This window comes from Plectropomus leopardus, chromosome 5 (genome assembly GCF_008729295.1).
Source record: "Plectropomus leopardus isolate mb chromosome 5, YSFRI_Pleo_2.0, whole genome shotgun sequence".
Lineage (NCBI taxonomy): Eukaryota > Metazoa > Chordata > Actinopteri > Perciformes > Serranidae > Plectropomus > Plectropomus leopardus.
The window spans coordinates 3,164,307-3,189,389 of record NC_056467.1 but is presented as its reverse complement, the minus strand read 5'-3'; the positions used below and the strand labels follow the sequence as shown (position 1 = coordinate 3,189,389).

The 25,083-nt window shown below is 38.4% G+C and overlaps 1 protein-coding gene across 1 annotated transcript in view; it reads right to left on the bottom strand.

Moving 5' to 3' along the window:
* LOC121942810 (alpha-2-macroglobulin-like) overlaps positions 1 to 10,351 on the bottom strand; it is a 28,279-nt gene extending 17,928 nt beyond the window's left edge. Inside the window, 13 exon segments of the mRNA XM_042486075.1 lie at positions 10 to 76; positions 1,284 to 1,505; positions 2,395 to 2,562; positions 2,646 to 2,755; positions 2,859 to 2,997; positions 4,462 to 4,597; positions 4,678 to 4,762; positions 4,843 to 5,008; positions 5,697 to 5,717; positions 7,151 to 7,203; positions 8,184 to 8,340; positions 8,421 to 8,607; positions 10,116 to 10,351. Coding sequence (XP_042342009.1) covers positions 10 to 76; positions 1,284 to 1,505; positions 2,395 to 2,562; positions 2,646 to 2,755; positions 2,859 to 2,997; positions 4,462 to 4,597; positions 4,678 to 4,762; positions 4,843 to 5,008; positions 5,697 to 5,717; positions 7,151 to 7,203; positions 8,184 to 8,340; positions 8,421 to 8,607; positions 10,116 to 10,201 — 1,597 coding nt within the window. The 5' untranslated portion in view covers positions 10,202 to 10,351.
* Positions 10,352 to 25,083: the final 14,732 nt, after the last annotated feature.

Below are 25,083 nucleotides of genomic sequence, written 5' to 3'. Positions count from 1 at the left end.
TTTACTCACCTTGTTCATTCTGCACAGCAAGCTTTTTAAATCCTTGAATCACAATGGCCTCTCCTCTGGATAACGCCTAGACAGTTAGTGACAAAAATAAATATTTTCAAGGAATAAAGCTGTGTAAAACCTCACAGCAGCGATTTCAAGTTATAAACAAATTATCTCGAAGTTAACGCTTAATAACCCTTTAAAAGCCATTGTAACCCCATGCTTGACATTTTTTTTTTTTTGGTTCACAATTATTTTTTTGATCCAGTTGCTAAAATTTCCTCCCAGCAAAGGTCCGAACCTAATACCTAAAATCAGAAACACGATTAATTGAACATTTTTACCTCAATTACGATTAACGTATGATTATTTGCTGTTGCTTTTTTGTGGTTTGTTTATTACCCTGATAGTTCACTGACACAGTTTCATTTGACCGTGGTGTGTTCGAGCGCACTGGAGCGGATTGTCGGACATGTCTACATGCTGGAGCGGGCTGTCGGGACATGTCATGTCTACATGCTGGAGCGGATGTCGGACATGTCTACATGCTGGAGCGGGCTGTCGGACATGTCTACATGCTGGAGCGGGCTGTCGCACACGACCACGCCCGGGAGCATGCTGTCCCACATGTCCACGCGCTGGAGCGACTGTTGGACATTTCCGTGCACTGGAGCAGACTGACGGACATGTCCGCGTGCTGTCGCACATGTCTGAGGTCGAGCGGGCTGTCCTACATGTCCATGTGCTGGAGTGGACTGTCGGACACGTCCGTGCTGAAGCGGGCTGTCGCACATGTCCATGCGCTGGAGCGGGCTGTTGGACATGTCCACCTCTGCCCTCGCTGTGTTCTGGCATGAGATTTTTCTCGGTGTCATGAGAGCGTGAGACAGAGCCCAAAAGCCTGAGACGCAGGGCAGATGCTTGGAGTTGGCAGCCCCGGTGAGAAAAGGGTTAACAGAATTTTCAAATAACCGAAATACCCAACATGCGCAAGATTATGTCGGTTTTGATTTTTGATTAATTTCCCAGCACAACTCCTTAAAATATATTGTTTTCATTCTTACATTTCATTGATTACAACTTGGCCACAGGTACAGATAGGACGAAATTTTGGTCTGGATCTGGACCGCGGTCCGCCAGTTGGTGATGCCTGGTCTATAACGTATAATTTTTTGCAAAAGTATTTCTTATCATGACTGTTAAAGGGTTAATAGATCACTGTCTCTTAAATGAACCAGAGCTACAGGATAGTTCAAGATATTTTAGGAACAGGCGACTCCACCAGGACTCACCACATACATCACATCCACAGTGTTCTGGTTATGTGTAACTATAGTGTACTGGATGGAGATGGTCTCTTCTTTGTCACAGCGAAGTGGTTTATTCTTCGTCTTCACTTTCAGGGAGCTGGCGGTTTTAGACTTAGAAGTTGACTGGATCGAAGACAAGGTGTGAACTGCAGCCTCGTAATGTGGAGTTAGAGGTGAGTGCTGTGGTGCTTTTGTAAGGCGAGCCTGCAGCGAAGAGAGGAGGCATCAAAATCAGAATCAGGCTTTTAATGCCAATTACATTTACACATACAAGTCATTTTACTTGGTGTTTTGTTGCAAAAAAATGTAGCTGAAAGATATTTTGCATAAGTTTGCAGAAGAATGGACTTTGTTTATTTTTTTGGCACCAAGTTTAAGAAATGCCAAAGATATTCTTATTCTTATAATTATCATTTTTAGCATTAGTAGTTAAGAAATAAGACAATCCTGTATTAGTCCCACAATGGGGAAATTTGCAGTGTTACAGCAGCTATGAGGTACAATATAAGCAGCAAAAGAACAATATAATAGTAAAAAATTATTACAAATATAAAAGATATTGAATAAGAAAAAACAAGGTGCCGAGTATAATAAGAAAACAAGGTGCAAAAATAGCAACATAAAGTTACAAGGTGCCAACAATTCAACAGTCTATAAATCAATATATATGAAATATATATTTTTATTTTTTTTATTAACTGTTTTATAATTCTTATCTTTTTCCTCATTTACTTACTTCTTCTTTTACTATATCTGTACATGATTATGTATGTAACTGTCTTTTCCAATACGTACTGCTTTGGTTTTGTTAATGTTTCCACTTATTCAATTGTACTATATTGTCCTTTTATTTTGATTATTATTCTACGGAGCAAGTGAGTGATTATCGAACAATATCAATGTTGCTGTTCCTGGTTTCTTAAAGAATCAATAAAAATCAAAATTGGAAAAAATAAATAAATGCCAACTAGTAAGATACATCAACACCAGCATTTTCAGCTCGTCACCAACGTGTATCTGAAGCGACAAAACCAAATGTAGCTTTATTAAACGGTACTAGTGTGACAGGAGACATTGGTTTACATTCATTTACCGTAAGTTTGATGTTTCCATTAAGGCCCGTTGTGTTTAATGAGAAAGCTGCGACGCCGTCACTGTCAGTGATGAGGGTCTGTAACAGGTGCGATGACCTCACGTCACCCTTGAACAGGTAGACCTCCGTGTCAGGAACGGGTGTATCAGTGAAGTCAACGACTTTAACCTATTGAGACAGCAAAGAGGTGTCACTAGGAAAAATCACTGTTTCAGTTTTACTGTGTACAGAATCACACCTTTTGCACTCACTTTTCCTTCCAAATTTGATCCTCGGTCATAAATCTTGGGTGTGTCGATGAAAGATAGCTTTCCGATGACATAAGAAATCTCTATCGTTTTTCCTTGTGGGTGTGAAATTCCTGCAAGAAAAGGCTCCCGGTTACAACACTGCGTGAAACATTTTAAAAACACACACATATATATTTAAAATATATGTGTTTCTGAAGATAACTGAAAACATACCTGTCCCATCCTCCTTCACCTTGGCTTTGAGAAACAGTTTATCTTCTGGCCGTAAAAAATGGCGGAACATGTTTTGGAAGTTTGGTTGTTGGAAAGCCGACATGCTGAAGATAAAAGTAGCACAGCCACTTTGGTCTGTCTAGAAAGTACGGCATAAATAACAAAAAGGGAATGAGAACAGAGTTTGTGATTGTGTGAGACAAAAGACACAAAAACAAACAAACTGCAAAACAAGTCAAAAGCGTTCTTTTTTTAAAAATGTGGTCTATGTAAAGGTTTAAAGTCAAAAGGTGTAACATTGAAAAACTTTGATTTTACATTAATCTGACATTATTTTTAAAGATCTACAATAGGGGTCGACCTATGTTAGTTTTTTCAGGGCCAATACTGATTACTAGTACTTTGATGAGACTGATAGCTGATATTTCAAACAGATATGCATTTACAATAAAAATAAAAATATTTTGAGAATTTGGAATATAACAAACTCCAACACAAAACTGAGACTTTCAACACGATATACAGCAAGTTCCTTTTTTTCAGCAACTTTTGTTTAAATCAATGAAAACTGAAATAAAAAATGAATAAATAAAAACAGCACCCTGAGGTTTTTCAAAGTAAAAGTTCCTCCCATGCTGACACTTTCTTTGCATGTATTGCAGACTGCAGTCTTCCCTGGTGTTGGCTGAGTGTAATACACACACTTTTTTTCATTAATTAATTTATCAGCGACCATTACAATAAAACTCAGATAAAGATAATCAACAAAATGCCAAATATCGGCTCCAATAATCAGCTGGGCCGATAATCTGTCGGCCCCCTAATCTAAAGTGTTACTTTTCCATGAGAGCGGCCAACCCATGACCAAGATTTAAAGCTTTGATGTGTAAACTTTGGTGGCATCTGGTGGTGACGATGCAGATGGCAACGGCCTGAACATCTTCTGTGCTCCAAGATGATGGAGAATATGGTGGCCTGTGTGTAAAGGCAAACAGCCTGATCTAGAGTCAGTGTACGTATGTAGACGTAAACAGCTCAAGGAAAACCAAAAAAAAAAAAAAACATATTTTAAAGTTATTACTATTATAAACACAGAAATATTTCTTTCCATTTCTGCTAAAATCCGTCCCTAAATTTTACACACTGGACCTTTAGAAATTACAATAACTATCATGTTATATTAGTTTAATTATGTCTTAATGTATTATGTTCCTTTTCTTTGTAACAAGCAAAATAAAAACAAAACCAGACAGTATGCTGTCTTGGTGACCAGCTAGTTAGAGACATTGTTATTGCGGATTTTTGCATAACACATGACACCATGATTTTGTTAGCTAAAGACAATACTGATTATACCACCATTACAAGAAAAAGTTATCAACCTGCTGAAATGAGGAGACAATTTATGCAAGAAAATATCATACAAAAAAAGTAAACAAAGGGAACTTTTGGCTCCATTTTCACAGTGTGGCTGCAGACGTGAAGTTGCATTTGAATCTTGCCTGATGTATTAATGTTTAAGTATTCAAGCATTTGATCACATGTGAGGCTGATATATTGATAACACTGTACAGATGACACTCAGTAGCTATAGCAACTATACCTGCAATGTTTGCTCGACACAACCAGACTTACGTTGGCCGTCCAGAGTCAATCTTTGATTAATATAAGAATTACTTATCAGCGGTCGACAAATCTCAAGTTCAGCGGTGCCAGGCACGGGCTGTCCATATGTATATCTGAGAGAAAAAGAGTTGTGTTTAAAAAGGCAAATTCATTTGTTTAGAAGCATATTTTGGCAGGAGTCAAGACTACTTACTTTGCGCATACTTGAACTTTGATTTTATCCTGTGCGATGCTTATTTTCTCCAGTGCTTTTATTGTTACGCCAAACTTGGGCAAAACTGTGGAGAAAAAAACACTGATGGTGTAATGAACATGAACAATGAACACTGAAAAAAAAACACACAAAAAAACAACTTACCGTATTTCTCCACCTTGAATGGATGAATAACATTTTTTCCATCGATTCCCACAATAACTCTGTAGGTTCCTTCACGAGCCTCAGAGTTCAAAGAGTAAGAAAGCTGCAGTATTTTGCCGTTGGATGTTTGATTCAGCCACTGTCCAATCCGGTTTCCCCTTACATCCTGTTAAATAAAAGAAATGGAAGAAAACACTGGGAGCCCATGATCCTCATATTCAGTATTAGTACAAACACATAAATACTGAAAACTATTAAAATTCCTTCACAGGCTGGGTCATTTTCAGATAATGTGATAATGAAATTGTATACCTTAAATCTGATGTCAAGGGAAAAAAAGCTTCCAAACTATGCTTCAAATTATTTAACCCTCTTGCATCATTATGGATATTTTTGTCCAATTGGGTCATATTTCACTTTCGTTTTTTCAATAATTTTGGCTGTGTAACTGCATATGGCATGATTTTTTTAAGGTTTTTTTCTCGAAAAATTCCAATTTCAGTTTTTCCAATTGGTCTATAATACACTGAGTACAAATGTACTACCACATAAGGCAAAATATGTCCAGTTCCAATAAATAAATAAATATCTAATAAATAAATAATAGATCAATAAATATTTTTTTTCCCCCACTTTTTGGGTTAAATCTTTTAATCAACTTTAGTCCTGATCAAAACTACCAAATATTTAAAATTTTCAGGATTTTAAGCATTTAAATGCACGTTTTATTACATGATGTCACAGTTGTTGGGATTTTTTTAAACACAAAAAATAGCATCATATTAGCTGCATACATTTATTCCAGTGTCTGGCCTGTCCTTTAATGTGAGTGCATGTTAGGATGTGATTCTTACCTGAACTTCAATGATGTTGTACTGAAAGAAGAAAACAAATGAGATTTCTTAATAAGTGAGTTGTGTTGTCTGTGACTCGTTAGTGCATGCAGTACATGCAGTTGTATTGAACGGTTCAGTATGAGGCTTTCGGGTCACTACACAGTACAAACCGAATGATTCTCTGAACTCATCCTGTTACATTACGAAAATAAAATATACAGCTTAAATAATGTTCAATACAATTGTCAATTTTCTGCATTCCTGGTCGCCTACTCATTTTCTGCTTGCCCAGTCACCAGTTCTCAGTATTTTTCCATTCACCCTGTTTTTTATATGCACCTCAGATCTAGCTATGCCCACCTCATCAAGGCAACTCAGTTCACCTGTTCCTTATTACTCACAGCAGCATATGCACCCCAGCCTTACTGTCAATAATTTTTAAGCATTATTTGGGTCATTTCTTTATTTATTTATTTATTTATTCATTTATTGTGCACATTTTCTCAAATTAATTATGTTGTTATCTTGGGAAAATATGGGGGGAAATATGTATGAATGTATAATTTAAGGAGCTCTTTTTATTTTATATGCTGCTAAGAAGACAAACCAGAAGATAGGTCACTCAGCTCCGTCATTATTTAAAAAGATCATGTTTTATGGTGTTGTTTTAATTCAATACATTAAAAATGTTTAAAAAATCAAAATAATTTTTCTGGAATTTACTAATTTTTTTAAAAAACGAACAGAAACATGTCGCACTGTGTTGTGGTGAACCGAATCATGATGAATCTTGATGATGAATGAAACACCGTGCTCATAAACCACTTCACTCACAATAGACTCAATAAAATGTTACTTTGCAACACGTCTCTTGATTGACAATCCAGTGTGTTAGTGTTGCTTTCCACATGTTACACTTCAAGTGACAAACAGTCATTCCTCCTTTTACGATGCACAGATCATCAGATCGGATGTTACTCAATGTACAATTGACTAAAATGACAGCTTTATATTTACCATTAAAGAACATTAAAAACAAGATAAAACAGAATTGTTTCCAAGCAAATAAGTTTTCTCATGTTGTAACCCTGTTTTTTGTTTGTTTGTTTTTTAAAATAAAATTGCAACTTTCTTCATATTTAAACATAGTCGGGAAGATCAGTATCCTAGTTTTAAATTGGATTCTTTGCTCCAAAATGTTGTAGATTGAGAAAGTTGACTCACGGGTTATTCACGACATTGACAAAAATATTTGACAAGCAAACTCAGGACAGGCAGGTTTACCTCGAGGGCTGGGATGTACTATTGACATTCAAGCTTCAAAAGAGCCCTATCAAGTTATCAATAAAAACTTTTTTTTCCTTTTATTATGTAAGTTTGAGTCCACTTTTCCAGCTGGTGTGCTGACTGAGTCACTAATAGTGTGTTTTTTTTGTGAGGTCTTGAAAAACACGGAGGTGTCAAATACTCACCTGCTGATTGACAGGTCTCAACTTGGTGTCCAGTGTGATGACTCTGAAATGCACTGAGAGAAACGCAGAGATCACATGAAGCTTTCTCATTCAACATCCCAACAGACGACGGAGAGCATTGACTGTAAAATAAAGCAGGATGGCATAACAGCTCCTCAAATATGAAGCCAAAATATCTCCGTCGCCCCCTGGTGGCTGGCTGCAGCAAAGGTCATAAATCCCGCCCCCTCCATATTAGTGTATGGGACATGGCCCAAACTAAAAACTCCTAGGACATGTCTAATAATGGTAAATAATGATTGACAGCTGTGTGTTTTTGTACAGTGGGAGGAAGTGGAGATGTATCATCCATCTTTATATATAGTCTGAGTGAAACTAACAACTGCTGTTAAATGAGGAATTACAATAATATCAGAGCACAGATTTTTGTTTAACCATTTGAATCTAGAGCAAATTGGTTTAATTTCTTTCAAAACAAAGGGAGAAAGCAATGAGCAACTTAGGTAGATACGGCCCAAAAGTCAACAAATTTTTAAAAAAAAAATAATTAAAAATGTGCCAAGAAAATTACCTGAAAATAAGCAAACAAAAAAGCTAAAAAAATAAATAAATAAAAAAAATAAACTAAAAAATAAATTCATTTATTTTATTATTATTTTTTCTATAACATGATTTTAGGAATAATAATATTTTAAGAAATAATAGAATTTTCAGACATTTTTCCTCATTTTTTGGAAAAATTTCGAATAATCCTCCTAATTATTTTCTTGCCAAGTTGGTCATCACCTATTTTACCATGGTATCATAAGAAATCAAACCAGTTTGCTTATGTTTCAAAGGGTCAAACAGCTTATGAAAGGCACCAGAATGCAGCACAAGAAAAGGGAGGACGATCCAGAATTCAAAGGGTTAAGCCTTATTTCGCTATTGAAATGGCATGTTTATATCATCAATCTTAAACTCAAGGTGACGAACTCGTTACAAACGGCTTTATTCACTCTGTGTGTATCATTTTCCTGCATCCCCTCGTTACCTGTTTGTCCAGGGAGGTACAGAGGTTTATCTGTTTGGACGAACGTCGTCGGTTGATAGTCTTTGAGTAGGACTTTTCTGACTTCTCTTGAGTAAAAAGTGTCGCCTCGTACCTCCACCTCAAGCTCCAGCACCATTTTATCCTGCACTGAAGGAGCCTGTGACAAAGAGATATATTTTATAAACCGAAATCTGTTTTGTATTCACATTTTAGATGTTCACAAAGAGTTTTTCTGACCTGAAACTCAATGTAAGCACAGATATGAAACTCTGTGTCGGATGTTTCCTCCAGCAGGGTTGTATTCATGGTTCGGGAAATCAGCTTGATGGTCATGACCAGAGTCTCGTTGGGCTGCAGGAGACTCGCACACAATTGGGACTTAGCTCCGACTTCCAAAACTGCAGGAGTGATGACCATGTAGTGCCTACAGCCACAGAAACATACACACATCAAAGGGAACGACGTCTAAATTAGGAATTCCTATCTGCTCTTTCCATGGTGGCTGTGACGGCCCCACAGTCGGGTCCTGTGGGTGGAGATACTGTTGTATGCTTTGTGTCTCCAGGTGCTGGGCTCGTTGGAGCCAACCATATAATTGGGAACACCTTCCAGTGCTCCTGGTTACCCAAGCCTCGCTCTGGATGCCCGTAAGTTGCTTCTGCCGTGCTGAGAAGCAGCCTCGACGCCCTGCATCAAGCTTTCTTTCTCCTTTTGCGTTGCACTCACAACATGCACCACACACCGATCACAGCATCCATTCACCTGCACCACAACACGACTCAAACCGCCACACCTCATCCTTATTTCTTACTTAAAGTCATAGTTTGATAAAGTTCCTTCTGAGTACATCTCCCTCATTTGGTGTGGCCTGCGAGACACAACTTTTTACAATTTGTCCTAAGAAAAACTGCTGAGAACCAATTTCTTTGGTTCGAAACCAATTTATTTGTGGTCAAAATGGTCAGAAACCGGAAGAGAACCGGTTCCATGTTGGTGGAAAAGAGCTATCAGAGGACACAACCAGTATATTCTTTGCCTCACTCAGTGTCCCACATCACAATGCACACTGTTTAGTTGGTGTGTTCAGACCTCGTTATCTCATTTAGGTCAGAGATATAGTTGCTGTTTATCGTTACATATGCGTCAGGCTGCGTCATGAGCGGTTTTGTATGCGTCGTGTGTTACTGGAGGATACCTCTAGAGGGCACATGAGAAAACCGAAGTCGCGTGCTGTGTGAAACGGGCCTTTGGGCTGGTTCATTAGGTGTGCTGTCATTTTGGGTCACTGTCACTGCATCCTGTTCTTAGTGCTGCTACAAGATGATTTTTTGGTTTAGAGAAATGCAAACAACCCAGAGCGTTTTTGCACCATGCCAGAATAATAATAATGGATGTTTCCGGACCTTTTTCTAGAGCTGATGCAACACTGTGGAGATACAGCATCAGACTACAAGAGACTAATGTGACAATCAACAGATCATTTTCAATGTCTTTTATTGGCAGTACAACTGTTTTTTGTTTGTTTTAACCAACGTGAAATGTAGCGTTTTAATACGATGGATAGCAAAGAATTCAATTAAGTACTTCTTCCAACACTGGAGGTGTAATAACTCGTACTGTACCGTGCTACTTTATTGTTAAAATTTGAGGGTAAACTGATTGAAAATGACTTTACAGATGGTTTTGATGGCTATGTGCCCAGATTGTCTTATTTAGGATGGAGGTGCAGGTTCAGCCTAAAGCTTTCAGGTCCTATAAAGGACCCCCGCCCCCCACAGTCCAAACAGGATCCAGAACCTGAACAACATAGCTTTGGATGCATCTCTGGATCTAACATGGAACAATACTCTGCATCCCTGCCATCGAAAGCTTTCAACTCAATGTCACAAAAATTGCTAATTGTAGATTTTTAGACGGTACAGGTGAACTTACGGTTCAGCCGACGCTTGTCCCACACCAATCCAACTCAGGTAGACAAAAAGTGTCCATGTCCATGTGGGAATCCCAGAGAGATCCATGACTGACTGGGATGAGTGTCAGGACTTTGTTGAACAGGCTCTGCTACAGAAACCCTGCCTTTATTTACCCACCAGATTCACACACACAGAAACACACCCACGCACACACATCATTTAACCCAATACTGACGGTGCTGATGCCAGATTATCTGTACCTACTCCATATGTCAGTTATAGATTTTTTGTTAATCAGTGCATACATTTAGTTAAAGCTTGGGTATCCCAAATCTGAAAAGGCAAAAAACAAGGCAGAATTAGTTGTAGTAAGTAAGTTAGTAAGTTCTAAGCGCCTCCCACCAAAAAAAAAAACAGAAGTGTATGAACAGGCTTCATGCAGTAACCCATCGTTTCCTGTACAATGATTTACTTAATCTTATCTCATTGTAGATCTACATCAGCCAGCAGACTGTATATACACATGGACAACACGCCCCCATTAACCCCCGCTATGCTTAAATGAAGCTTAAATATCCCACATCCAGGATATTTAAGCTTCTTGCATTGGCGACTGCATTTGGAGCCTGAATCTGTGCAGTAAAGATATTTGCGATGGGGGAGCTCTCACCAAAACACCAATCACACACACCCCCACTGAATGCAAATGCATGAATTGACTGTCAATCATGGCGGAAAATCCCCTTTTGATAGAACTGAATAACTCATTAAAACCAAACTTATCACTTTACAGAAACTATCTTTAGGAAAAATTTATCTGGCGTGTACTTTGAGTTTTAAGTTTGGCCACCATGTTGTCCAGCTGTAGCAACATCAATTGCACCAATTTTACACCAGTACCTGCTCCGAGTGTCACAGTGGGCTGGTTGCTGGAGTCAGGGCTGCACAACCCCCCAGATTTGGGGTTTGCATTGGTTGGATTTGGGTTGCTGCAGCCGCTGATTGGGGATCCGTCTCCAAAACTATTGCCCGCTCTCCTCTTCACGAGGCGTTCTTAAGAGACAGGGAGCGCGGCGGAGGAAACACTGTGATTTGATGCTCAAATTAACTTTAGCAATTAGTGATGGACAACCCACAGCCCATGGGTCCCCCAGGTTGACCCCTGGGACGTGAATTTGGGTGATCTTGTTAGAAAATATTGCGGATATTGGGCGGGGCAGGTCATAAAATGAGAAGCAATGACAAGTGTACTGAGTTTGGTGGTTTTAAATCTTGGGTTATTATATTATATTATATTATAATTAATTGTATGATTATTATCATTATTATTAGTTTTAAAATTTGAAGTCTATCTTGTACGTGTAAAAAAAAAAGAATAAACATGTAAACATACACAAACATGTCCGAAAATAAGAAGTGGGAAGAAGTACAAACTCATTAAATCAGCTTTCTCCATCAGTTATTAAAAAATAATTGCCTCATTTCCATTTTTAAATAAATAGAACTTTAAACTATATACTATATATAACAATACATAAACTAGAAACTATATAGACCATATTTGTAAATATATCTAAATTGTTTTCTTACAGAAAAAGAGGAAAGATACATAAATTATATATATTATATAAATTCTGTTATTCTGATGTTCTGGTCAGTCTGAGTGGCTCCTGAGTTCACAGGAGATTCATGCAGAGGTTTTATCATAACAGGATGCAGCTGGTTTCGGTTAAGTTTGCGGAAATATTCAGGAATCCACCTCGAGCCTTGTGAGCGGGAATAAGTCGCCCTATTTGGAGGCAGTCGACATTGTTGTAATTTACCGAAACATTGTGCAATAATGCTGCTCATATCTTTTCTTCACATCGCCTCTCTGTCTCTCTCACCCAACAAGCAGCTTTCTCACAGGCGTTGCTGCTCTCTGGTTCGGCTTTTTACTAGGAAAAAATGTTAACCCTTTGAAACCTGGAGGAACATAAGTTCTCTTGTGCTGCTTTTACGAGTATTTAAACCCTTGAAAGCAAAGCAAATTGGTGTGATTTCTCCCTAAAAATATGGGAATCAGCAACTTGTTCATAAATGTTCCACAAATTGCAAGAAATAAGTAGATGTACAAAATTATTTTCAAAAAAGCTAAAGAAAAACATTTAGGGAAAACAGCCAAGAAATGTAAAATTATTTCACATGATTATTATAATTCTGAAAAGCTTTTTTCCAGGTCATTTACTTGTCTGTTTTATGTTTTACTTAGTATTTCATTTTTCTTCATTTGTTTGTGTTTCACTGAAGTGACCTGCACACATATCTTCATTTGTAGAACAGCCAATAGGAACATCCTCTTCCTAAAATGAGCTGTGATTGGCCAGTCTCCCATCACAGGCTAGATTTTCTTACATTTGAAAACAGCCAAAAGGAGGTTCAGTGTTCTTTATAGGTGCGTTTCCACTACATGGCACCGGCTCTACTCTACTCTACTCGACTCTACTCGCCTTTTTTGGTTTTCCATCAGGAAAAAGTACCTGGTACCTGGTACCACCTAGGGTTCCAAAAGAAGCCGAATGCGTACTAAGAGGTACTAAAAGCTAAAAGGTGACGTGGAAATACTGCAGACCGCTGATTGGTCATACAGCATCATCACTGCATCACTGTGTCATTAATGCGAGGCACGCACAGAATACCCTGAACAGCGCAAACAGCAAAGCTATTGTAGCGGCCACAATTTTATATATTTTTCTTTCCCAAAATGGCAACCAGAAAGATCACACCATGGTCGTTCAAGGAGGTGCAAACGTTCCTCACCTTGCTGGCCCGCCAGCATATCCAGTGAGTAGAGTCTGTGTGTGCATAGTTCAAGTTACTGGGGAGCTAAAAGGAGCTTGGCTCCCCTGAGACGTTCAGGGGGAGCTCTAAAAAATTGTGTTATGGATTTTATATTTAGTCTGCACATAAAGGTTCCTGAAATAATAAGAAATAGAAATAATATGTCAATGTGTGTTTATTCGCCCATTACATTCCATTTCCGAACATCGGTCTCCACTATTTACTTTCCGTGTTTATCCCTGCTGCGGCCATCTGTGCGTGAAGCGGTGCTGCGCTCAGATTCCTACATTTACATAGCCACCTGAACTCCTCATCATCCAACAGAAGGGACAGAAAGAGAGACGAAATGTTACCAGCGGGTATTAGTACAATCTTTTTCGCAGTAATGCTGTTATTGACCGCGCGCTGCTGCACACTTTATGAATGTGACATGTTTCAGTAGCGGTGCGCATCGCAAAATGGGGCTCCCGTAAAAGCCACCGTGTAATTCAAACCCTGTGTGTATGTGTCGCATTGAAACTGATGTAATGGCAGTGTCACACGGCGTCGCTACACTGAGCCGGTATCTTCCAATGGAAAACAGCCACTAGAAAAGTGTCCGATACCAAAGACGAGTAGAGTAGAGTAGAGTAAAACAGAGCTGGTATCATGTAATGGAAATGTGCCATTCAACCAATTGAATTACAACATGCTCACAGTTTTTGACCAATGACGCCAGGAATAAAACTGCCTACCATAGCTTTAAACCAGCTTGGTTTACATTTGAAGTCCAAAGTTTAGTTGATGATTCAGATCACTGACATCGTTTCTATGTACTCTGTGAATCAATCATTGACAGGCGGCACAATTTGAAGTTTTAAAGGCTGTCTGTAGTTTTACCAGTTCTACCAGTTTTAGTGATAACTCTGCATATCAGTTTGATTCAATAAAATTGGATTAACATATTCACAACGCTCTGCACACACAAACGTGAACGTTTGGTATGTTTACAGTCACATTTAACTTCAGTTACATCTTTAGTAAAATCCGATTCTTGTCAATTGAGGTCGAATCATCGGGGACCACAGGTCCAAGGAGATACCACACTGCACTCTTCAAGTTGCCAATGAAAGAAAAAAACGGCCTATTTAAAAGGCTTTTGGTCTTAAATTATTGCTTACTTTTCTGCAAGTTACTGTAATTAATTATTTTTTAATATTTCATTTTATTATTCTTTTCCTCTTATTTTGCCTTTTTATGCCTTACTATGTTTACTGGTTATATTTACAGGACAAATCAGTTGAATAAAAAGTAATATCTGTCAATATTTAACAAATTAACTAGTATTTCAATATAACTTCTACTTTATATGAGAACAATGTGGTCTTAAGAATTTTTATAATTTTAACAACAGAAATTGTAAATAGTACTCACCTCCCACCTCTCTCTATGGTTCCAGATTTTTTTTCATTTTTTTTTCAGCCATGATCACCATGTTTGTAGTGCTCTCTTTTCCACGGTATCTAGTGGAGACACAAAATTGTTTGTTCAAAATGTCAGTTTGTTTATTTTATTATGGTAACATAGATATGCTTGTTGATTACTTACAGAGACGTTAGCTTTAGAGTAATTTCGGGTCTTTTGTTGCTGCAGTCGACCTCTGGTTTAACCTCAACACTAAAGGTTGTGACATCAGTTGGAGTTTGGATGTTATAGTGGAGAAAAATCTGGGGAACAGAAACATCAGGAACACTTAATGTTCACGGTAAACTAATAAAAATCTTCTTCTGGAGTTTTTTTCCACAGGTTGCAATTGGTTAGCCCTTTGAAAGCTGAACAAATTGGCATGATTTCCTTTGAAAACGTTGCGAAAAGGGCAATAAGCAATACTACAAAAATTAGAAGGATTAAAAAAAAAAACTGATTCCCCGCCTGTCCTCATTGATCCCGCTTCCTGCTCCTACTGGATTCGTCTGCTCCGCTGCCTGCCTGACGCCAACTCTGCTTCCTCCTCGACCACAAGCCCTGCCTGCCCCTCTTCGGGGTCCCCACTCTTCCCAAAAGCTCCCTGCTGTAAACGTTTCTGCAACTTACCTGATACATTCACCTGCCAGTCTGCTCCACGTTCACAATTTCCCCACTCTAACTCTGAGCTATCACCTGTGAACATGAGCTCACCCCAGTCTCTCTACAGACTCTGCTCCACCCCAGAACTGATAATTATCCCTGCTTACCTGCAACCTGATTATACTCACCTTTGCTCTATTCAACCTGCCAAAAGATTAAATAAAGGTCATTACCAACTATTCACCTTCTCTGTTGTGCTGCAATTGGGTCCTTCCACACCCCGTTACACTTTCTATCATTGGTATTTTTTAAAACAGAAAACACATGTTTTATATCGTGATATTTACCAGAAATGACGCACAATAAAGCCAACAGCAAGTATGTCATTATCAAAAACTTTCAGCTTTGGTTAGCAGGTTTGTGTTTGCGATTCGGGTCAATCAGTAATGGACATAGTTTGTTCTTCTGCTTTTAGCAATGTAGAGGTGCACCACTAAAATAATTCCATCTTTGATCACACTGTCATGTTTGGTACCATTCTCTTTCTTTCACTATTAAAATGCTAAAGCTGCTATCTAACTTTCATAATTATAAATCATGCAATTGTTAAACGCCTGTCTCTGCCCCCTGCAGAACTCTGCAGTCCATTGTGATTGGCAAGTATTCATCTTCTAGACGGGCAAACCGAAACTTGGTGGAAGCTTGCTCTCTGCTCGTCTGAAGACGATGTAATATCTGATTTGAATTAATAGGAAATGACATATCAAAATCTTTACTTATAAGTTTAAAAAACAACACTTAGAGAGTCTTATCCAAAATCTCTCTTCAACTGGAACTTTACAAAGCCGGACCGACCGCTTGCCTCAGCACTTCAAGATCCAGACACCCTAACTTCTTATACGAAGACGGCTCACTTCGTTATCCATAAGAGGCAACCGCTGGGAGCAAGCAAGTATTTGCTTTAATTTCTGATCCTTGCGTAATTTTTAACTTCGATTGGCAATTTAGGACAAATCAGATGTACCGTTGATTTGACTTTGCTTCTCAAGTAACGGGCATGTAATGTTCCAGGTCTCTCATACAAACTACACCATAGTCCTTAGCCTTATCTACCAGCTTCCCCTTTTTGTTCTTGCGTCTTGTAGTCTACCTAGCCACTTCCCCTAATCTCTGACCTAAAAATTAATTTAAATCGCCTCTAATTTGCATCACCTCTATTATACAATAGCTCGGTAGTTTGAATAGTTAACAAATTACATTTAATCACTGTTTTAAGTGTACGTTAACTTTTTCCAGAGCCTGATTGAATGTGTAAGAGGGCAGAGTTTTGGGCCATTTCTCTTCGGTCAAATGTTGTTTAATACATTTCCATTTGCACTGTTATTTTCAGGGAGGCTTTGTCTCACAGTCTTGCATCACTTTCCTCTTTTCAAGGCGTGGCTGTTTGCTAATTTGTCTTCGGGGAGGGAGATCCAGGAAATGAAAACATAATCTAACCTATATCCATTAGTCCTAATGCACTAATGACTAGAACACACTTAATTTCCAGTTACAAGGTTGAAAAAAAAGCAAGTTGTGTGAGTCAAGGAAAGAGTGATGATTGTTATGGAGATATTTGTGAATCAAGGAACATTTTTTAAAGAATCACTTAAGACAAGATTAAAATGAGTAAATAGATTGGCAGACTGGTAGTTACACATCAAAAACAACAGAGGGAGTAAAATGTTATGCTCCCCAAGAGCTGATCACAAAGATTATATTCTGAAGAGTTACATCTCAGCAGAACAGATAAAACCTGATTCTATGGGCCATATCCACAAAAGGACTACGCTGCGTTTGCGGCCATGAAACCTGTACAAATGAGAGAAAAAGGTAGCATGCAATCCAAGAAGCACACGTTAACGGTGAATTGCACGCAAACTGCACACAAACTGCACAACCAAGCAGACAGCATCCATGGTGCGCCTGTCCCATTTGCACGTATGTAAAGGGAATATTCAAAAATTTGGCGCAAAATTTGCCCCCCTCCTATGCAAATTAGCCTTGTTGCAAGTACCATATATTTCACAAAGAGCAGCACTGATTGCACAGACAGTTACAGTGGTGCTATTTTACTCCAGTGAGACTCGTGTATTAAATAGGCACAATTTGTCTCTCTTAAAAGCTTGTAAGCTTTGAATGAAATTAAATTGATATTGAGTGATATTATGGGCAAAATCTACAGTCAGAGGGGGGAAACTGAGTGTGTTGTGAGCTTTTATCATATTTTGAAATAAAACAGTTCTGATGGAGCTCAGGATTCATCCATAAAGTTTTGCGTGACAGTCCGTCGTGTTACCCCATGGAGGGACATGCCTTCGATTCTACCTTTTCTGGTTCCATGAGTCGACTGATATTGTTTTTTTCAGGGCTGACACCGATACCTATTATTACTACTTCATGAGACCAATAACCATTATTAGGAGCCGATATGCATTTCCAAAAAAAATTAAAATCTTTTTGTCAATATTTGAAATACAACAAACACCAACACAAAACTTTTAATGCCTTTAACAAATGTTTAATCAAAACTGAAACTTTCATCATGTACAGCTAGTTCCCTGCAATTTTTTTTATAAAGTCAAGTGAAAATGAAAATGAATAAATAAAAATTGCTTCCTGAGGTTTTACAAAGTAAAAGTTTCTCTGATGGCAACACTTTCTTTGCACTTTTTAATTAATTAATTTTATCGGCAATCATTAAAATAAAATGCAGATATAGATAATTGTCAAAATGACAAGTATCGGCCCCAATAGTCGGCCTTGCCGATAATCTGTCGAAACCTATTCCACAGCCTCACAATGGACAGAAATAGTCAATGATATATATGTCCAGTTGTTGTGTGAATCTAACATTTGGGGATGAAACGCACAGATCTGAGACTGTGACCACAAATCATAAGAAACTTTGGTAGCCAGTTTTAAGCCTTGTACAATTCTCAAGCAGCTCTTGTCTCCTCTTGGACCTCCGTTGACTCCGTACCTCCGAGGCCAGTTGTAGCTTCGAGTCCAGAGAACATGGAGCCGACCGGAGGTTCAAACTGGTGGGGACCTCTCTGATCCAGCTCATTATTGTAATAAGGGGCACTTTATTCAAGCTATGTCCTCCACCTGGTCGTGAAAGTGCCCCAAGGGCAATAAGCAATAACCACTTATGGTGTACCATTGATCACACGTCTCTTTACAAATCAATTTCACACAGCGCTGACAAGGCCCAGGGGACTGGTCTTTTCCGTGAACTCTTATATCTGTAAGGACCTCCTCTAAAGGCATTAGTCTGCTTCGGCAGGAGTGCTTGTTAGATGGTCAAACACCACCTGAAATCTCATCTTCCCACGCCCAAGTTTTTGGAACTTTCAGAAACTTCAAAATGTATAACCACAAACCATTTATAATAGCAATTTTGGTGCAGAGGTGAGAAAGTAGACAGGATCAGAACTTCTCTTTCAGGATTTCTTGTTCATTTACACAACTATGTCCATTAATTGTTATGTGTACTGGTGCGACAAGAAAGCCTTTCAGGAGAGACTCTACAGTGCTGTGCTGCCTTTTGCCGATTTAAACAACCTCGTCTCACCATTTTCTGTGACGGCAGGCCTTCAACCTTTGGATGTGGCAGTTTGAAACTGCCATGAACACTTTTGCCGGTACACGTGTTCACACTACATTCATTTGTGGACCAGTTGCTTTCAGGCAAACCCCTGCCTTTAAAAGGGAATTCTGGTATTTTTCTACATGGGCCCTATTTTCACATGCTTGGATGTGTGAATGATTCGTACTTATGACGAGTCTTTGAATCGCTCCAGAAGATCAGCTGCAACAAATCTTAAACAGTGTTAACGTAATCCTGTGGGGCTATTGCATATGGCAAAGTTTCATCCATCAAAAGTGCTTGATTTCTCACTGATGTGCTCATATTGTTATACTGCGTGTCAGAGATGATAGTGACCTTGGTGTTGACCCGGAAACAAGTCAAGTTGAAGTCTCACAGTGAAATCTAACATGACTGCTGGCGGATGTCGCTATGAGAGAGTTGAGTTCGACGTTTACAAAGAACTACGGAGGATTTGTTGTTTCACTGGGAGACTTTTGAATCCCAGACGAGACTCCCCACTTGAGCGCCAAGTCTATTTTTGCCAGGGACGGACAACAGCCGAGTCAAGCCACACAGAGCAGATCATACAAGGCAGGAAGTCAAGCAGGGGTGCACCCAGTCAAATTCCAAAATAAAACACCTTGCATGGATTCTGGATCATGTTTCACTTAACTAACCTGTTACATTAACAACATCTGCTCCTTCTCCTTCCACCAGCTCTCTGTATTCTGTCCATTAGGAGATTTAATGCTCCTGCTAACAGACACTATACATGAAATAGACAGAAAATATTGATAATTCATTCATTATTTCATTATTAATTATTCATCTGTATAATTATTGAGATGGATATGTTTTTAATTGAAACACAGCTACAATCTATTTCATGTTTAACTGGATTTTGTTTATACTGATCTACTGTATAATTAACAAGATGGGCATGTTTTTTGACTGAAACACTGCCGAAATTCTTTGATCTACTTCGTTCGTGGCTGAGCTGCAGGCTGCAGAACAATAAAGTGAGTAAAAATATCAATAAACAGAATTTAAACAGAGAAGTGTTTACATATGTAGCCTACTCAGCCACAAAAATCAAGGAAAAATGATGAAATAAGCACAATTTCAGCAAGTCTACAGTATCAGCTGGCAGCACGCTCCGCTTCTGAAACGCTCGCAGACGCTCCCGGTGGAATATAGAGCCGCAAGGAGGACTGAGCAACACGGCACCGCAGACGTAATGTCATCGACATGCTGGTTGAATCAAGGGGTAATGCCTTAAAAAACTTGTAAACTCATCCCAATATAATTTTGTTTTGATCTCAATAAAGTTTATCACAAAAATATCTACTGTATATAATTCTTATTTCTCCCCAATGGGCACATCGGACACTTAACATATTAAGTGCAAAGTAGCAAGGCGCACAAATAAGACACAAATGCAAATTTTGCATCAACAGTCACTCAGACGGGAACACTCTGCACTGTGCGGTACAGCAGCACTTTAAGGCTATCTTCCACCCCAACCCTCCCACCTGACTGCCCTCCAGCTGCTTACCTCATCATGCCCTGCCCAGCCCAGCCCAGCACATCTCCCTGTTTCTGTGAAAACTGCCATCCACTGTTGCAAGTCACAGAAGAGAAAAGAACAAAACGCAAATCAACGGTAAGACGCTGGAATACATTTACATTTCACGCAGACTTTTGCATACTGTTTATTCATTTTGTAGCAGTGCGTGAGACCTGGTGGAGCAGAGCAAGTGTCGTCTGATCAAGTGAAGTTGAAGGCTTTGAACATTAGGGTTCAAAATAGGTTACTGTTTCCATAGAAGCGAAATACAAGACTAATGCTTGGTGGTTTAATGGTTTTTACGAGGTTGTACAACTACTTTATGCACTGCTGCTGCACAGGGGAGGATCAATAATGAGTTTAAATATGGCATGTGTATTTATATGGATTTGCTTGTGAACACGTTATTTCTTATATCCATGAATTCATCCCAGCAGCCAACAGTCAGAGCTGAAAAAACTAACATCCGCTGGATGAAAAGATGATCAAATTGTTATTAAGTGTCACATGAAAATGTAACATGTAATCACGTCAGAGATCTTTTTTTTTCACTCAGTGACTGTCCCACATTTTGTTTTTGCCAAATATCACAGCTAGGTCAGGAAGATGCACATCCCTTTGTCTCTTCTCCTCTTCTTCATAGGTAAGCTCACTTTAAGTAATAAGGGATTTTATATTAAAGTAATATTACAATTAAGTATTTAAATAATCCATTAAAACATGTTATCATGCAGGAGGAATGATTATACAGTGGATATAGCAGCAGTTGAGTTTCTAGCTTTGACATTTGGGAAGACACTAACAACATTTTAGTGGTTGCTGCTGCTTCTGTAACAAGCCTATCAATCAGCAGAACAGGCCTTAATCAGATTTGAGAGATTGGATTACATCACCGTTACACTGTTGAGTTGTTTTTGTTGTGCTTGTGTTGTTTTGTGTTTTCGCTGTTGTTGTTTTGTGATCGATTGAAGAGCATTAGATGAAAAATTTAATTTAATTTTACTAAACCTGATGTCGTCCACCTCTGATTTAGAAAAAGTTCTTCTGTGTGACGTAACATCATTTAGAAGATTGATTCAACATTTTGGGATGGACACTTATTTGCTTGAATAGGCCAAACTAAGAACTCAGGGTACACGCCAAAAAATGTTTTCCCAAAAATGGTTTCTGTCAAAGCTGGTAGTTCTCATCACCGTGATGTTTGTTCAAAGGACTGAAGCTGTGAGTATAAAAAGCATCTTGAGATGCTATTACAGTATGATGTGGTTTATAAAAACAACCTGCCATCTGATTGCAGGTTCAACTTCGACCAAAAAGCAAGGGGATTTCGGCGTTTTCACTGCTTGCCTCAACAAGACCAGCCTCAGGTTCAAACTTCCAGTCTACTCATTAAAGTCCGTGTAAAGTGATAATTAAAATGTGTTCTGAGTTTGTCACATCTTACTAATCACCTGACCAAATTTGAATGACAAAAAAAATCACCACGTATGTAAAAGAAGGTCTCAAAATCAGGAAAAAATGCAAAGTATTCACTGATGTGAAACGCTGGGGGCGTGTCCTCTGGAGGAGCAAAGGCCACGCCCAATGGCGGGACTATGCTAATAATGCTTCTCGTTTTTATACTGCTACATTATCAGGGGCGGGGTTATGCTGAGTACAGCTCCAGTGCGTCATCGAGCTATGGTTTTAGGCCCGCCCAAAAAATCTTAAAACAGGAAAATGGTGAAAAACAGTCTAATTCCACAATTCAGTACTCTATAGTAAAGGGTCTTTGTCATGTGTTTCAATAATCAGTTTCCAACATTCATAATGTGTTTTGAAACAAATCTCTGAATTCACTTTACACGGACTTTAACGACACACAGATTCCTCATATTCACAGCACTTATTTGGTGTGCATATGTTTTGATGTGAAATAAAGTGTGGCTTTAAAAACGTAACATTTTGATTTATTGAAGGTTGGACTGCTCTTATGCCTTCTGTAAAAAATCTCCACCCTTCGAGTGTGAATTCCTGACATCGAACGGGTCTGTGCTGGCCAACAAATCTACGACGTGCAGGCTTACTCTCAAGGACCATTATACGCTGTACGTCAATAAAACCACGAGCTACAACTGCACACTGACGCGAAACAAAAGGAACGAACAGAGGAACATCACCATTGACTACCGCATACGTAAAGGACAACGTTAGTATTACTTTCGATTTGTGAATACAAGTTTCAGGTATAATAAGTCTTCGCACCATAGACTGTATGATAAAGATGGATGTCATTACAGCTCCCTGAAAGTGAAGCCAAAACATATCAATCGCCCCCTGGCTGCAGTATAGGTCATAAACCCCGCCCCTTTAATATTAGCAGTTGGGACATGGAGCAAAATAAAAGATCAAAGTTCACGTCAAATACATTTTCCCAGAAAAGGTTTTTGTTATTTTAGGTAGTTCCTACTAAGTTTAACTACTTATTCAATACTATAAAAAGGGGGGTTGACATTGTGATTGACAACTGTGTAAGCCGTTTCGCAGTTGTTTGGGTGTATGGGCAGGATCTCAAATTTATCTAACAATAAAATTGTTATGTGCAGACTCTGGCTCCAAATGAAGTCCCTAGTTCCCGTTTGTGGGATATTTTGGCTTGATTTTGTACAGTCGAAGTGGAAATGTGTTGTCCATCTTTATATACAGTCTGTGCTTCACAATGTCATCAGCACTGGGCGCTCAGCGGCATGTTTTTGCCTTTGGCTCCCTGGCAGGTTAATCCAGCCCTGGTTTGGATACAATTTATTACTCTTTTTTTTTTTTTAAATTCAGTAGACCATCAAAGACTTCAACCCATGCTTAAGTTTTATAGAATCTACAGTTTAAGAAAAATGTAGTAATCTTAAGTGGACCAGGGATATTGAACTATTGCTTGGAAAAAACTTTAGATTTTAATTGAAAAATAAATAAATGAGTAAAAATAAATGAATATTCTTAATTTATACTTCTGTGGAAAGTGGACATGGTTTAAGTGAGATAATGCCCTTTAACATGTACATTATCTGTTTTTAATAGTCTTCATGGAGGCCATTAAAAACTGATACTGGAACAAGCTGATACACTATATATATATTTATATATGCATATTGTGCAAACCCAAAACAAAGAAACATGATGCGGTACTGTATTCTGGGCCATAAAATGTTAGTTTTGTGTTTTTGTGCAGGAAGCGCCGTGTCACAATGGCACACTGCAATAGAAATGTCCATGTTTACAGTGAAATCTTGCTCTGTCCTGTCACTGGGAACTGGTTCCCAGTGGGTTGAGGTAATTTGGAGGGCCTAGATCTGCAACCATCAATAACCAGAACTTCTTAACTTACCGTGTTAATATACGGCAAGTTTCCAGCATTTTCTTAATGGATATAAGATATAAATATATAGTACTGCCCAATGTCTTAGGCCTCCATAGATTTGCTGTTTAAGCAATTTTGTAATTGTAATGCGGCTTTACAGGACACATAATAATAATCTTAAAAACGTGCACTGCATCAAAACACCAAAAAGTCGGAACAGAATGGATTTTTTTAGACTGAAGTCGATATTTAGTGTAAAACATGGAATCATACAAGCATAACAAAAGGTAGCTCAGACAGTCAGTATTGACCTTTGGACATGTGTTAAATGCATCCTGGTGTAAATACACAGGTAGATTAATACTGTTATTCTTAAAAGAGTTCAGGACATGCTAAGTTGAAAGGGAGGTCACACTTAATATTTGCAACTTCAGTCTGTTTAAGTTCTTTTTTCTCAAATATTAGCGTTTTAATATTGTATACATATTTCCTGCATGTTCTGGTGTATTTTGTAAAGAGACTACTGAGAAATAATTATGTATGATTATTACAACTGTGCTACAATAAAGTTACAGGTGGCCTAAGACTTTTGCACAGTACTGTATATCTAAAGATATAAATTAAAACCAAAACTCTTCAAGTCAGACAAGTTAGGTTTGAAGTTCTGGAAATGAAAACAACTGATCTAATGTTCCAATAACTTGAAATTAATAAAATATTATTAAATGTATATATATAAAGAATGCATGAATGAGCCTAACCTTTTTGTAATTTTCCCTTCAGATCACATCAAGCACTGTCAAAGCACCGCTGGCTTACTGTTGCATCGAGCTCCAACACTGCTGTGGCCTGTGGTGATTTTGTCTCTGTGGAGGGTCGTCGGTACGGACATCCAGACAACATGACGGATTAGTCGTGGAAGCTTTGACCAACAGAAATGTATTTACTTAAATGAAACTGTTGTACACTTGCACTGTTTTTAGAATTTGATAAATGTGATTGTTTTTTTAAATGTTGCTCACAAAAAACGTCTCAGCATTATTTTAGTATGTTATATGTGTCCTGTTCAGAGGTTTCGCACCTGCATACAGATCCCCAAGCACATACAATATTAAATCAAGAGATTGATTAATAATAGCCCCTGAGATGCTCTGACGTTTTCTACAAAGTACAAATGTGACAAACTTCAGATTCCCTTGTACATCAGCAGTGTTTTGTCATATACATGTTCTGACTGCTTTGTTTTCAAGCACATATTTTGCTTATTCCCATGTGGAGGCATTGGTTTACATATTAGAGGCAAAGATATTGTTGCAACTGTACCATGTATGGGAAAACAAAAGTATGTGTTTTTATTGATAGTTTTATTTATAAGGAGGGGGGACAAATCAGAATTCAGGCCACTGATTTTCAAGTGTTGTGCCACAGCTTTCCTGGTGTGCTGTGGATTTGATTTAATTAAAAATTACAAGATATAGAGTGAAATAAAATGAAAAAAGTAGTTTAGTTGCCCAACTGGTACAGAAATTATCATCAATGCTATAAAAAATAGCATTAATTAAAATTATTTCTGTATGGATCGTTTC